At 42.0% G+C, this 14,540-nt stretch overlaps 1 protein-coding gene across 13 annotated transcripts in view; it reads left to right on the plus strand.

Moving 5' to 3' along the window:
* Positions 1 to 14,540, plus strand: part of unc13bb (unc-13 homolog Bb (C. elegans)) — a 114,229-nt gene that overhangs the window by 93,886 nt on the left and 5,803 nt on the right. For 8 of the 13 annotated variants that reach the window (XM_090234602.1, XM_090234605.1, XM_090234601.1 and 5 more), the window contains 5 exons: positions 4,664 to 4,790; positions 4,884 to 4,980; positions 5,068 to 5,211; positions 9,300 to 9,377; positions 9,705 to 9,782. In XM_090234602.1, coding sequence (XP_090090728.1) covers positions 4,664 to 4,790; positions 4,884 to 4,980; positions 5,068 to 5,211; positions 9,300 to 9,377; positions 9,705 to 9,782 — 524 coding nt within the window. Of the gene's footprint in view, positions 1 to 4,663; positions 4,791 to 4,883; positions 4,981 to 5,067; positions 5,212 to 9,299; positions 9,378 to 9,704; positions 9,783 to 14,274; positions 14,299 to 14,540 lie in introns of all 13 variants that reach the window. The other 5 variants (XM_090234604.1, XM_090234600.1, XM_090234598.1 and 2 more) reach the window with 1 other exon arrangement.

Here is a 14,540-nt window from a genome sequence, read left to right on the forward strand (position 1 = left end):
CAGGTCCTGGAGTGGCCTAGCCAGTCTCCAGATCTCAACCCCATAGAAAATCTTTGGAGGGAGTTGAAAGTCCATGTTGCCCAGCAACAGCCCCAAAACATCACTGCTCTAGAGGAGATCTGCATGGAGGAATGGGCCAAAATACCAGCAACAGTGTGTGAAAACCTTGTGAAGACTTACAGAAAACGTTTGACCTCTGTCATTGCCAACAAAGGGTATATAACAAAGTATTGAGACACTTTTGTTATTGACCAAATACTTATTTTCCACCATAATTTGCAAATTAATTAATTAAAAATCCTACAATATTATTTTCCGAATTTTTTTTTCTAATTTTGTCGGTCATAGTTGGTGTCTGGTTCATCCTTGGGAGCAATTTCCAAAAGCCTGAAGGTACCACATTCATTTGTACAAACAATCGTACGCAAGTATAAATACCATGGAACCACGTAGCCGTCCTACCGCTCAGGAGGGAGACGCGTTCTGCCTCCTAGAGATGAATGTACTTTGGTGCGAAAAGTACAAATCAATCCCAGAACTACTGCAAAGGACCTTGTGTAGATGCTGGAGGAAACTGGTACAAAAGTATCTATATCCACATTAAAACAAGTCCTATATCAACATAACCTGAAAGGCAGCTCAGCAAGGAAGAAGCCACTGCTCCAAAACCGCCATAAAAAAAGCCAGATTACTCACAAAGCCCTGACCTCAATCAGAGAAAATTTGTGGGCAGAACTGAAAAGGCGTGTGCGAGCAAGGAGGCCTACAAACTTCACTCCGTTACACCAGCTCTTTCAGGAGGAATGGGTCAAAATTCACCCAACTTGTTGGAAGCTTGTCGAAGGCTACCTGAACTGTTTGACCCAAGTTAAACAATTTAAAGGCAATGGTACCAAATATTAATTGAGTGTATGTAAACTTCTGACCCACTGGGAAGGTGATGAAATAATTAAAAGCTGAAGTAAATCATTCTCTCTACTATTATTCTGACATTTCACATTCTTAAAATAAAGTGGTGTGTAGTGGCTTCCTTTCGTCTTTACCATAGCCACTGCCCAAGCCTGAAGCGGGGTTGTTTGGTACGCATACAGTCCACACTCAAGGTTTCCAAACGGCCAAACATTCAATGACATCCAGGGATATGGTGCAACAAAAATGTTTATTCTTCTTATATCTAACAAATAAATGATTCTCCAATCAACTTAAAGCATAGAATACTTGATATGGAAAATACATATTATGTATGACCTGTCTGTATGGTCAAAAAACTATACCGCTCCTGCATCTAGCAAGGACCCAACTTCCTGCCTTTATCCTAACACACTTACCACAATACAATGAATAGGCAAGAGGTGGGGCCAAAAACTGAGTTACACTAACAACAAATTAATATATCTCAATCAGGTAAATATAAATCATAAAGGTACATACCTAACCTACAGTGCCTTGCGAAAGTATTCGGCCCCCTTGAACTTTGCAACCTTTTGCCACATTTCAGGCTTCAAACATAAAGATATAAAACTGTATTTTTTTGTGAAGAATCAACAACAAGTAGGACACAATCATGAAGTGGAACGACATTTATTGGATATTTCAAACTTTTTTAACAAATCAAAAACTGAAAAATTGGGCGTGCAAAATTATTCAGCCCCCTTAAGTTAATACTTTGTAGCGCCACCTTTTGCTGCGATTACAGCTGTAAGTCGCTTGGGGTATGTCTATCAGTTTTGCACATCGAGAGACTGAAATTTTTTCCCATTCCTCCTTGCAAAACAGCTCGAGCTCAGTGATGTTGGATGGAGAGCATTTGTGAACAGCAGTTTTCAGTTCTTTCCACAGATTCTCGATTGGATTCAGGTCTGGACTTTGACTTGGCCATTCTAACACCTGGATATGTTTATTTTTGAACCATTCCATTGTAGATTTTGCTTTATGTTTTGGATCATTGTCTTGTTGGAAGACAAATCTCCGTCCCAGTCTCAGGTCTTTTGCAGACTCCATCAGGTTTTCTTCCAGAATGGTCCTGTATTTGGCTCCATCCATCTTCCCATCAATTTTAACCATCTTCCCTCTCCCTGCTGAAGAAAAGCAGGCCCAAACCATGATGCTGCCACCACCATGTTTGACAGTGGGGATGGTGTGTTCAGCTGTGTTGCTTTTACGCCAAACATAACGTTTTGCATTGTTGCCAAAAAGTTAAATTTTGGTTTCATCTGACCAGAGCACCTTCTTCCACATGTTTGGTGTGTCTCCCAGGTGGCTTGTGGGAAACTTTAAACAACACTTTTTATGGATATCTTTAAGAAATGTCTTTCTTCTTGCCACTCTTCCATAAAGGCCAGATTTGTGCAATATACGACTGATTGTTGTCCTATGGACAGAGTCTCCCACCTCAGCTGTAGATCTCTGCAGTTCATCCAGAGTGATCATGGGCCTCTTGGCTGCATCTCTGATCAGTCTTCTCCTTGTATGAGCTGAAAGTTTAGAGGGACGGCCAGGTCTTGGTAGATTTGAGGTGGTCTGATACTCCTTCCATTTCAATATTATCGCTTGCACAGTGCTCCTTTTAACGCTTTTAACGGACCACTGAGACTATCACAGTGCAGGTGCATTTATACGGAGACTTGATTACACACGGGTGGATTGTATTTATCATCATTAGTCATTTAGGTCAATATTGGATCATTCAGAGATCGTCACTGAACTTCTGGAGAGAGTTTACTGCACTGAAAGTAAAGGGGCTGAATAATTTTGCACACCCAATTTTTCAGTTTTTGATTTGTTAAAAAAGTTAGAAATATCCAATAAATGTCGTTCCACTTCATGATTGTGTCCCACTTGTTGTTGATTCTTCACAAAAAAATACAGTTTTATATCTTTGTTTGAAGCCTGAAATGTGGCAAAAGGTTGCAAAGTTCAAGGGGGCCGAATACTTTCGCAAGGCACTGTATTTACACAAATATACATGGAGCTCCATATGTTCGGTCTTTTATACAAATATGTCCAAATCGGCTCTAACTAGGGTTAAATGTCAGGAATTGTAAAAAAAACTGACTTTAAATGTATTTGGCTAAGGTTTATGCTAACTTCTGACTTCAACTGTTCATGTGGAGTGTACTATAGGTACTAAGTAACAGTAGAAGGAAAAGGACATCTCCCCAGTCTGTCTTCTCCACCCCCTGTCTGTGGCTCCGTCTCTGTCTCAGCATTGTGTATGTGTCTTCTACCATGTCTTTCTTTCAGTAATGGATAACGTTGATCATTACCAGTGGCTTCAGGGTAAGACTGCATACTGTACTGTAAATGATAAGACCCTCTTCTTATGCTATTCTACAAGATGTGCCAGTATTCTGTTAGCCGTTAGATATTTCCGCAATAACACCTGAGGGGGTGTGGTACAGTATATGGCCAATATACCACAGCTAAGGGCGGTTCTTAGGTACTGTTCTGGATACAGCCGTTAGCCGTGGTATATTGGCCATATACAACAAATCCCTGAGGTGCCTTATTGCAATTATTAACTGGTTACCAACTTTATTAGAGCAGTAAAAGAAAACGTGTTGTCATACCCCTGGTGTACGGCCTGATATACTACAGCTGTCAGCTGGGCTGGAACCACCCAGTTTATATAATGTATTTTAGTGTTGAATATAATTTTATTTCTACCGGAGCTCGTCTCCATTCCATCTTCCACTCCACTTCTATCTTGATCTATTTCTTTCTATTTTGTTGCCTTGTCTTTCATTTCGTTCCTTCGGTCTGTGCTCATTCCTCTGTGTTCTAGCCCCGTCTGAATTCCACCTTCGTGGGCAGACATTTTATGCTGGTAAGAGCATCAACTCCACCCCATCACTCCTCTTGTCTTGTTCTCCTCCCAGAACCCCCAACATATAAACATAGTTAGATCTGTGTTTCCAGTGAAAACTGTCATTCCCAACAGAGATGCAAAGGTAATCCTATAGGGAAGGCTGTTTCTCTGTGGTCGGATAATTTCTGACGATGTTTTACTTATTCCGACGAGAGCAAGGCGGAGGGCTGAGTGGGATTACTAGGGAGGGAGAAGAATGTGGAACAAGCTACACTGAAGTTGAGTATGGAGAGAGAGGGGAGGATGGAGGAGCTCTGGGGATGTGAGACACAGTAGAGCTTCATGCGGTGCAGAGCGAGAGGGCGACAGAAGCAGGGAGCAGATGTGCTGGGTGTGAAAGCTGCTCATGTCTCCCAGGATCCCATCTATTACCTCCTCTCCCCAGAGGTGGATTGTACATCTCTAACTTTCCTCTGTCTTCATGAAACTCATTTTCACACTGTGTTAATCACCGTGCCCAGGGGCACAAGGGGAGTGGAGCTGCCCATCACACACTCAGCCTGCAGTAAGCCCACATCAAAGCCCAGTTGAGAGAGGAGAGCCCTCATGTCACCTGGCTGTGGCTGTACAGCCCGCTGGGGGTGGCTGGCTGCTCTTCACTCCTCTACCTCCAAGCTTACTGAATCCTACCTGTTCTGTGCCCTAAATATCCATACTTCTCTTACAGTAATATTATGACTCAGACACTCATACATAAGTGCATATTTATGCACACTTGTACACAATGACACGCACAAAAAGAAACACACCCTCAGAGAGACACACACTCACTCTCTGGTGTGTTTGTCTCCACAGAGCATGAAAAGCACCGGCTGTGTAAGAGTGCCGACTACATGAACCTGCACTTCAAGGTCAAGTGGCTGTACAATGAGTATGTGAAGGACCTGCCAAACTTCAAAGGGGTTGTACCCGACTACCCATCGTGAGTTAACCGTGACTTGTTTTAACTTAAGAAATGTGTATAAAAATAGGTTCACTCTATTTTACCCCTTATGCCAATCTTTCCCATGTGCAGGTGGTTCTTACAGTTTGTGCTGCAGTGGCTGGATGAGAATGAAAGCGTTTCCATGGAGTTCATGCATGGAGCTCTGGAGAGAGACAAGAAAGATGGAGTGAGTAATGGGAAAATAACTAATCTTTGTCAGCTCTTCACTATAAATTATGTAGTTACAATTGTCTCCATCCCCTTCTCCCACCAGTTCCAGCAGACATCTGAGCATGCTCTCTTCTCTTGCTCGGTGGTGGACGTCTTCACCCAGCTCAACCAGAGCTTTGAGATCATCAAGAAACTGGACTGTCCTGACCCAAAGGTCATGGCCCACTACAGCCGACGATTCGCCAAGGTAACCTTACCCTCGTTGTCCTAGCTACAGTGCCTTGCGAAAGTATCCGGCCCCCTTGAACTTTGCGACCTTTTGCCACATTTCAGGCTTCAAACATAAAGAAATAAAACTGTATTTTTTTGTGAAGAATCAACAACAAGTGGGACACAATCATGAAGTGGAACGACATTTATTGGATATTTCAAACTTTTTTAACAAATCAAAAACTGAAAAATTGGGCGTGCAAAATTATTCAGCCCTCTTAAGTTAATACTTTGTAGCGCCACCTTTTGATGCGATTACAGCTGTAAGTCGCTTGGGGTATGTCTATCAGTTTTGCACATCGAGAGACTGAAATTTTTTCCCATTCCTCCTTGCAAAACAGCTCGAGCTCAGTGAGGTTGGATGGAAAGCATTTGTGAACAGCAGTTTTCAGTTCTTTCCACAGATTCTCGATTGGATTCAGGTCTGGACTTTGACTTGGCCATTCTAACACCTGGATATGTTTATTTTTGAACCATTCCATTGTAGATTTTGCTTTATGTTTTGGATCATTGTCTTGTTGGAAGACAAATCTCCGTCCCAGTCTCAGGTCTTTTGCAGACTCCATCAGGTTTTCTTCCAGAATGGTCCTGTATTTGGCTCCATCCATCTTCCCATCAATTTTAACCATCTTCCCTCTCCCTGCTGAAGAAAAGCAGGCCCAAACCATGATGCTGCCACCACCATGTTTGACAGTGGGGATGGTGTGTTCAGCTGTGTTGCTTTTACGCCAAACATAACGTTTTGCATTGTTGCCAAAAAGTTCAATTTTGGTTTCATCTGACCAGAGCACCTTATTCCACGTTTGGTGTGTCTCCCAGGTGGCTTGTGGGAAACTTTAAACAACACTTTTTATGGATATCTTTAAGAAATGTCTTTCTTCTTGCCACTCTTCCATAAAGGCCAGATTTGTGCAATATACGACTGATTGTTGTCCTATGGACAGAGTCTCCCACCCCAGCTGTAGATCTCTGCAGTTCATCCAGAGTGATCATGGGCCTCTTGGCTGCATCTCTGATCAGTCTTCTCCTTGTATGAGCTGAAAGTTTAGAGGGACGGCCAGGTCTTGCTAGATTTGCAGTGGTCTGATACTCCTTCCATTTCAATATTATCGCTTGCACAGTGCTCCTTGGGATGTTTAAAGCTTGGGAAATCTTTTTGTATCCAAATCCGGCTTTAAACGTCTTCACAACAGTATCTCGGACCTGCCTGGTGTGTTCCTTGTTCTTCATGATGCTCTCTGCGCTTTTAACGGACCTCTGAGACTATCACAGTGCAGGTGCATTTATACGGAGACTTGATTACACACAGGTGGATTGTATTTATCATCATTAGTCATTTAGGTCAACATTGGATCATTCAGAGATCCCCACTGAACTTCTGGAGAGAGTTTGCTGCACTGAAAGTAAAGGGGCTGAATAATTTTGCACACCCAATTTTTCAGTTTTTGATTTGTTAAAAAAGTTTGAAATATCCAATAAATGTCGTTCCACTTCATGATTGTGTCCCACTTGTTGTTGATTCTTCACAAAAAAATACAGTTTTATATCTTTATGTTTGAAGCCTGAAATGTGGCAAAAGGTCGCAAAGTTCAAGGGGGCCGAATACTTTCGCAAGGCACTGTACCTGTCTGACCTGTTGACAAATGCCTGTTGGGATAGATTGTTCTCTCATATCTCCACCATCTGTAAGATTCATTTTAGGGAACCTCTCCCTGAGTCATGCTTGAGTTCTACTTTTGGCTTGAAATGTTTTTCAAACAATAGCTAGGTTTCCGTCCAATTGGCAACACATTTGAATGTGAATATGAAAAATCGGCATTAAAAAAAGATATGCACATTTTCCCACCAGAGATGTTTCCATCAAATTGACTTGTTGCAGGTAAAGGCTGTGCGTGATGACGCACATAAGAATAACGTGTGGTTACATTTCCATGTACCAAATAAAAGTTACAAGTTAAATGGGCTTCCACCGCATTTTCAACTCTAATGGTTTTGTTCATGAATAAATGTGTGTTTATATTGCGAATGTGCCCACTCTGTACTTGGCACACAGTGTGCGCTCTAGCCAAGAGCTTGTACATACAGCGCAGGTATGCTACCTACTGATCCAGTGTCTGGGCAAAGGATAGGATGAATATGATGATCTCTGACCAGAAAGCTACCATTCACCAGTTCTGCAAGAGTTATGTCAAAATATGTTTGTTACTCACCAAATGTGCCTGCATCTAACGTAGTTTACTGCTGTTACACCTGGTATGTATTGTACCAAAATAGGTCTAAATAAAAATTTACAAGCAATCATATTTTTTTATGTATTGTTTTTGACCTGAAGAGGCATCGCTAGGGTTGCAAGAAATGGTTTTCCAGAAATCCTTGTTGGAGGATTCAGCATGTCGTGGCTCATTCCCTCCTGATTCCGGGACCCTCCAACTGGGATTTGGGGGAAAACCAGGAAAATTATTGAAACCCTAGCGGTGCCTTTTCCGGTCAAAAACAATACATTTGCGTGTACATTTTCATATACACCTATTCTGGAAGTACGTACCGGGCATAACTGCAGTAAATGAGAGTAACAAATATATATATATATATATATATATATATATATATATATATATATATATATATATATATATATATATATATATATATATATATATATTATTGACAACTCGCAGAACTGGTGAGTGGTAGCTTGAATGGTAGCTTTCTGGGCAGAGAAGAGATCTAGTCATATTTGTCATTTATTTTTAAATTTACATTTTACCCCCTTTTTCTCCCCAATTTTGTCTCATTGCTGCATCTCCCCAACGGGCTAGGGAGAGTCATGCGTCCTCCAAAACATGACCCGCCCAACCACACTTCTTAACACCGTCCACTTAACCCGGAAGCCAGCTGCACCAATGTGTCAGAGGAAACACCATTCAACTGACGACCGAAGTCAGCCTGTAGCCGCCCAGCCCACCACAAGGAGTCGCTAATACGCGATGAGCCAATTAAAGCCCCCTCCGCCAAACCATCCCCAAACCCAGACGACACTGGGACAATTGTGTGCCGCCCTATGGGACTCCCAGTCACAGCTGGTTGTGACAGCCTGGGATCAAACCTGGGTCTGTAGTGACACCTCAAGCACTGCGATGCAGTACCTTAGACCGCTGCGCCACTCGGGAGACCCAACCCTGTGAAGTTGATCAGAATTTATTTCATCTGTAGCCTAATAAATTGTATGCTTTCCCGAGTTGTAGTGTGAGGACCACACAACATATTATTGTGTGACTCCAAGTTGATCCCGCCATTTCTCGCCCAATTTTATTCACACAAAAAGATCCCACCTTGTCTAGCGTATTTTGTTTTCTCAACATTTTCTGACAAATTAGCTTTTCCATCAGGCCTGTCGCAACATTTTCTTTATCCGACATGTACTTTACTCGCATGAAATGGTTGGATGGAAACCTGGTTACTGGGAGAAAAAGTTTGGCATTTGCTCAAACCTTTTGAAATAGCCCCAAATCTCATTAAAGTGATTAATGATCATGACCACCCATTGCATTTTCTTCGGAAAGCAGCCAACTCTGCCCTTTAGAGAAATCCTTACCATTGCTTTTCTTATTTTAGAGTACTATACCCTTATTACAGATATTAGCCTTTAGAAAATCCTATTACTATAAAAGCAGCCCGAGCATTGTCTGGGGGACTTTAACATTTGTGTAAAGGAATTGGATATGATATGTTCTTATTAAATAGAAACGTCTAATGCGACAATCGTACTTTCTAGCTGGGCTTGGGCTGGCACAGTCTATAGAGAGACTGAGGTTTTTAATCACAGAGAATATATTCAGGGAATGCATTCCCACTTTCAGAGGACTCTTTCCAGCAGTAGTGCAGAAAAGTTACCCGACAGTAACCTCACATACCCTCACTCTAACTTTACCTAAAAAAACACACTAGCCTCTAGCCAGTGTTAAAGGCCACTACCCATTAACAGAAAAGGATGACAGTCATTTAGTGGTTGGAATGAGAACATATTTCCAATGACACTGTAATGACCTGTTTTCCTCCTCACAGACTATTGCCAAAGTTCTTCTGCAGTACAGTGCCATTCTGACCAAGAGCTTCCCCTCCTACTCTGACAAAGAGAAGATTGTAAGTCTTCATATTCTGCCTTACACAACATACAGTGCATTCGGAAAGTATTCAGACCCCTTGACTTTACGTATTTTGTTACGTTAGACTTATTCTAAAATTTATTTAATAGTTTTTTTTCTCCCTACATACAATACCCCATAATGTCAAAGAAAAATCAGGTTTTTAGACATTGCACATTTTTGAGTAAGGCTGTAACGTAACAACATTTTGAAAAAGTCCAGGGGTCTGAATACTTTCCTAATGCACTGTATCCTTAGTGTTTTCATTGGAAGTTTCAACCTCTAAATGGTCTCTATCTATCGCTCGCTCTCTTCCCCTTTGTAGCCCTGTGTACTGATGAACAATGTGCAGCAGTTGCGTATCCAGCTGGAGAAGATGTTTGAGTCCATGGGTGCCAAACAGGTAAGCAGCAACACTATGTACGGGGAAAAGATTATAACAAATAGCTATTTGTCACAGATGGGTAAGATGGAATCGGGGTGAACAATGTTCATACTCACTGTGCTCTGGACCACCAGAAACCTCCTGGAGAAGACTACATGCGCATTGTGTCTCTGGGCTCATGCAGCCGGTCGAGCAGCCATTGGTGTTGGCAGGTTTTGATTTAAAGGAGTGAATGATGTGCTACTCTGGCATCACGCCTAGAGAAATGAAGAACATCAACTATTTGCTCTGTGAACACATGGTTCAAATTGCTTTTGTGTGTGACTGTTCTTCATAGACAAGATTATGAACATGTTTGTGTCTTTCCGTACCAGATTGCAAAAGCGGAAGCAATGGTAGGGAGATGGTTCACGTGACTTGGAGAAGTGGATGTGTGCTACTGTAGTATCCTGCCATGTGGAATAAAGCATTAGATCAATAGCAGCTATAAGCCAGTGCTTATTGTGTAGACTACTAGACTGTTACATTACATATGCCCTTGGTGATTCTATTATGTCCCTAGATCAATTTCCTAGAGTGCATAAAGCTATGTGCGGTCTATAGGTTTTCATTACCGTCCCTTCAGTATGTTTAGCATCCCTACTTAAGAGCACAATGTAGTATCTATATGTTAAGTATGTTTAGGACATGCTTTATTCTGAATGATTGTTCCGTTCTTACTGCGTAGTAAGTTAGTTATGTGGTTTGGATGTTGAGCAAAGCAGTTTGTAGTTTGGCCTAGTAATCCCATCGTTTTGGTTTACGCACCCATGGCTGAATTGTAGCACTAGACTTTGACAAAGTGACTTTAAATAGGTGTTTCCTTCGCTGCTTAAGATTGACGAGCAGGTGGATGATGATGAGGAAGAAGAGGACGAGAAGGTGGGTGTTCGTTCACTTTTGGTCAGAGGCTGTTTGATAGTTGCCAAAGTGTTGTAGATCCTGTTGCATATTAAGTATTGTCCAACTCACCTTCCCCCTGACTAGCAGGTCACAACTGAGGATGAGAGAAAGACTCTGGTGGGTATTTATCATTAGACGACTGTAGGATAGAGTTCACCCTCTATAGAGCCTTTAGGAACCCCCATAGTAAAACCATAGACAAGTCAACTACTGGAGCTAGATTTCTCAAATGATAGTTCCCTGTGGCCAATTAGATGAGTCTTTAGTCTTTTCAGGGTATGGAAGTGTAATGGTAAGAACTTCAGATTATTGGGGCTGTGAAAGTGTGAAATACATGGAATAAGCTAGTATCCAGAATTGGTGTTTATTCACTGCTGATGAATGGCATTTGTCTTGTGGTTGGGTTTTTCTAAGGTAAGACAATCAGTGTTCATCTAATGAATGTAGAGAGTGGAACTCTAATCTGAGCTGCGTTTTCAAAGAAGCACAACTCTGGGGTTGTGTGAAGCTGTGATGTTGTCGTCAAAGCTCTGCGTCGTGCTGTGAGGAGATGAACTTGAAAGGCGGACTGTTCTGGGCTCCTGTAGAGGAGGAGGGAGATGTGGGAGGGAAGGAGTGATTAGGAATGGCATTATCTCAGATGAAGCTGAGTAGGAAGAGTTCACAGGAACTTCACAGTACATGCTGACTCACGCTCTCCTGCCTGTCAACACAAATTAGACACTTAAAAGACACACTGTTGAAGTTTCATTGTCAACAAGCACCAATTTAAAAATTAAAATTAAAAAAACAATTCTGTTATGTTTATTTTGACAGTCAGAAATACTATAAACTACAGTATCTTCAAAATTGTACAATATAATGGAATGGTCATAAACCGTTGACTGATAATGAACATTCTGCTGTTACGACATGTCTTTTTATCTGTGTCCTGGAAAGCCTTCACACAGGTCTTCATTATAATCACTCAGACCTTCAAACTGTGGTGCTGACTTCATGCAGTTAGCAGGAATAAAAGAAACTTGGGCATTTTCCCCTTCTTTTCCCCCCCTAGGGCAACATGGGCAAAATGATAGAATGGCGGCAGGTGGGTGTAAGACGAGGACATTATGTATGTGCATGTATGGACTTTCTGTACATGGATATACATATATAATATATTGTTTTTGAACCTCAAATAGAAAACTGACGACCCCTTTTCCGTACAGTGCATTCGGAAAGTATTCAGACCCCTTGACTTTTTCCACATTTTGTTACGCTACAACCTTATTCTAAAATTGATTTAAATTTTATTTTTTTCCCTCATCACTCAGTACACAGTACCTTATAATGACAAAGCAAAAACAGTTTTGTTTTTACATTTTTGCAAATGTTAAATAAAAATAAATAAAAAAAACTGATCATATTTACATAAGTATTCAGACCCTTTTATCAGTACTTTGTTGAAGCACTTTTGGCAGCGATTACAGCCCTGAGTCTTGGGTATGACACTACAAGCTTGGCACACCTGTATTTGGTGGGTTTCTCCCATTATTTTCTGCAGATCCTCTCAAGCTCTGTAAGGTTGGATGGGGAGCATCGCTGCACAGCTATTTTCAGGTCTCTCCAGAGATGTTTGACTGGGTCAAGTCCGGGCTCTGGCTGGGCCACTCAAGGACATTCAGAGACTTGTCCCGGCTGTGTGCTTAGGGTCGTTGTCGTGTTGGAAGGTGAACATTTGCCCCAGTCTGAGGTCCTGAGTGCTCTGGAGCAGATATTCAGCAAGGATCTCTCTCTGTACTTTGCTCTGTTCAGCTTTCTCTCAATCCTGACTAGTTTCCCAGTCCCTGCTACTGAAAAACATTGCCACAGCATGATGCTGCCACCATCATGCTTCACCGTAGGGATAGTGTCAGTTTTCCTCCAGACTTGGCATTCAGGCCAAAGAGTTCAATCTTGGTTCCATCAGACCAGAGAATCTTGTCTTTAGAGAGTCTTTAGGTGCCTTTTGGCAAACTCCAAGCGGGCTGTCATGTGCCTTTTACTGAGGAGTGGTTTCCTTCTGGCCACTCTACCATACAGGCCTGATTGGTGGACTGCTGCAGAGATGGTTGTCCTTCTTTGAGGTTCTCCCATATCCACAGAGGAACTCTGGAGCTGTCAGTGACCATCAGGTTTTTAGTCACCTCCCTGAAGAAGGCCCTTCTCCCCCGATTGCTCAGTTTGGCTGGGCAGCGAGCTATAGGACTAGTCTTGGTGGTTCCAAACTACTTACATTTAAGAATGATGGATGCCACTGTTTTCTTGGGGATCTTTAATGCTTTGCACAAATTTCTAAAAACCTGTTTTTGCTTTGTCGTTATGGTGTATTGAGTGTAGATTGCTGAGGAAATTGTTTATTTAAACAATTTTAGAATAAGGTTGTAACATATCAAAATGTGGAAAAGGGGAAGGGGTCTGAATACTTCCCGAATGCACTGTAAATACAGAACATGATACTGTACTGTCTGATACTGCTGTCATTGTTGACATGGTCGGCTGGTGTAACTTGTAAACCGACTCAGTGTATCAATCATTTCTCTGAGGGTTTATCAACCATTCTGCCTCTGGCTGGAGGTTCACAGTATGTTTTGTGTTCTGTCTCACTCCAACCCTTCAGGAAAGTGTGGAGGAGGAGGTGGTTGAGGAGGAGCAGGTTGAGGTTTGTTGGTGTAGTAGAGGTTGTGTCAGTGACACACTCACTGATATCGTCATGGTCACATATAGTCATTCCCACTCACTGCCCCTCTCTCCACTCACGTAGTGGTGGTCACACTCGCATTCGCCACATCATTGTGCCTTCTCATGGTGGGAATGGACACCACCATCGTTACCCGGGTGACTTTGATCTTGTTGGGTTTTTCACTGGTCATCTGTTTGGTGCAACACTCTTCCCCTATATGACTACGGTACTGTTGTCCCTTACCTGTTGGCTAAATCCAAGTGCAGCTGTCTTGCGCTCCATTACACAGACATCTCGTTCCCACAACTTCATTTACTTTCAGACTACTACGCAGTTTAATGATTTAGTTCTTTTCCCTTTTCTTTTGTTTTCAATAGACTGACAAAGAGAAGGTGGGTTCATTACAAACAAGTGTTGCATACATACAGTCCTACAGTATGTATGCAAAGGTTTACTGTACCTCTTTTAACAATTTTGTCTTGGTTAAGTTTGTTATCCTAAATCTTCTCCTGCTGTTAGTACTAGTTGGGTCTGTTGCTGGTCCGTACTTTATTGCAACAAAAGACACATTTGACTTTCTTTTTTTTTAAATTGTTCGTCTCTCAAAGATGGATGCACCCCCAGAGGAAAAGGTGGGTTAGTTTGTGCCTTTATCCCTGGGTTGTATAGTTGAGCGGTAGCTATGCTGCTCACAAAAATGTCACTGGTTCATTGGTCAACACATTTCCCAATTGGTACAATATTATTTTATAGCACCATCAGATATTTGCCATGTATTTCTAGTTTTTACCTCTATACTAGCTCTTGATAAAAGACAGCAATAAATACGGTCATCTCCTTTTTTTCCCCCCTCCCACTCTCTGATAGCCTGAAAAGAAAGACGAGGAGAAGGTGAGTGTAGTAAGGATGTGACATCATCAGTGCCCATCTCCACTAACACTGTATCACTCTCACTAACTGTCACTTACTCAGCAGTATACACACGTACAGGAGGCTCATGAAAAACATACTCAATCTCTCCCTATAGCCCCTGTAAGCCTTCCTCGTATCCACTGGTGCAGAACTCCTTCAGTAGTCTCCCCTACAGCTGTCCTATACTCTTGTCTGCAATCTAGACATGTAGTCTAGTCCCT

Source organism: Oncorhynchus mykiss, chromosome 5, assembly GCF_057628025.1.
Source record: "Oncorhynchus mykiss isolate SJ-2025 chromosome 5, ASM5762802v1, whole genome shotgun sequence".
Classification (NCBI taxonomy): Eukaryota; Metazoa; Chordata; class Actinopteri; order Salmoniformes; family Salmonidae; genus Oncorhynchus; species Oncorhynchus mykiss.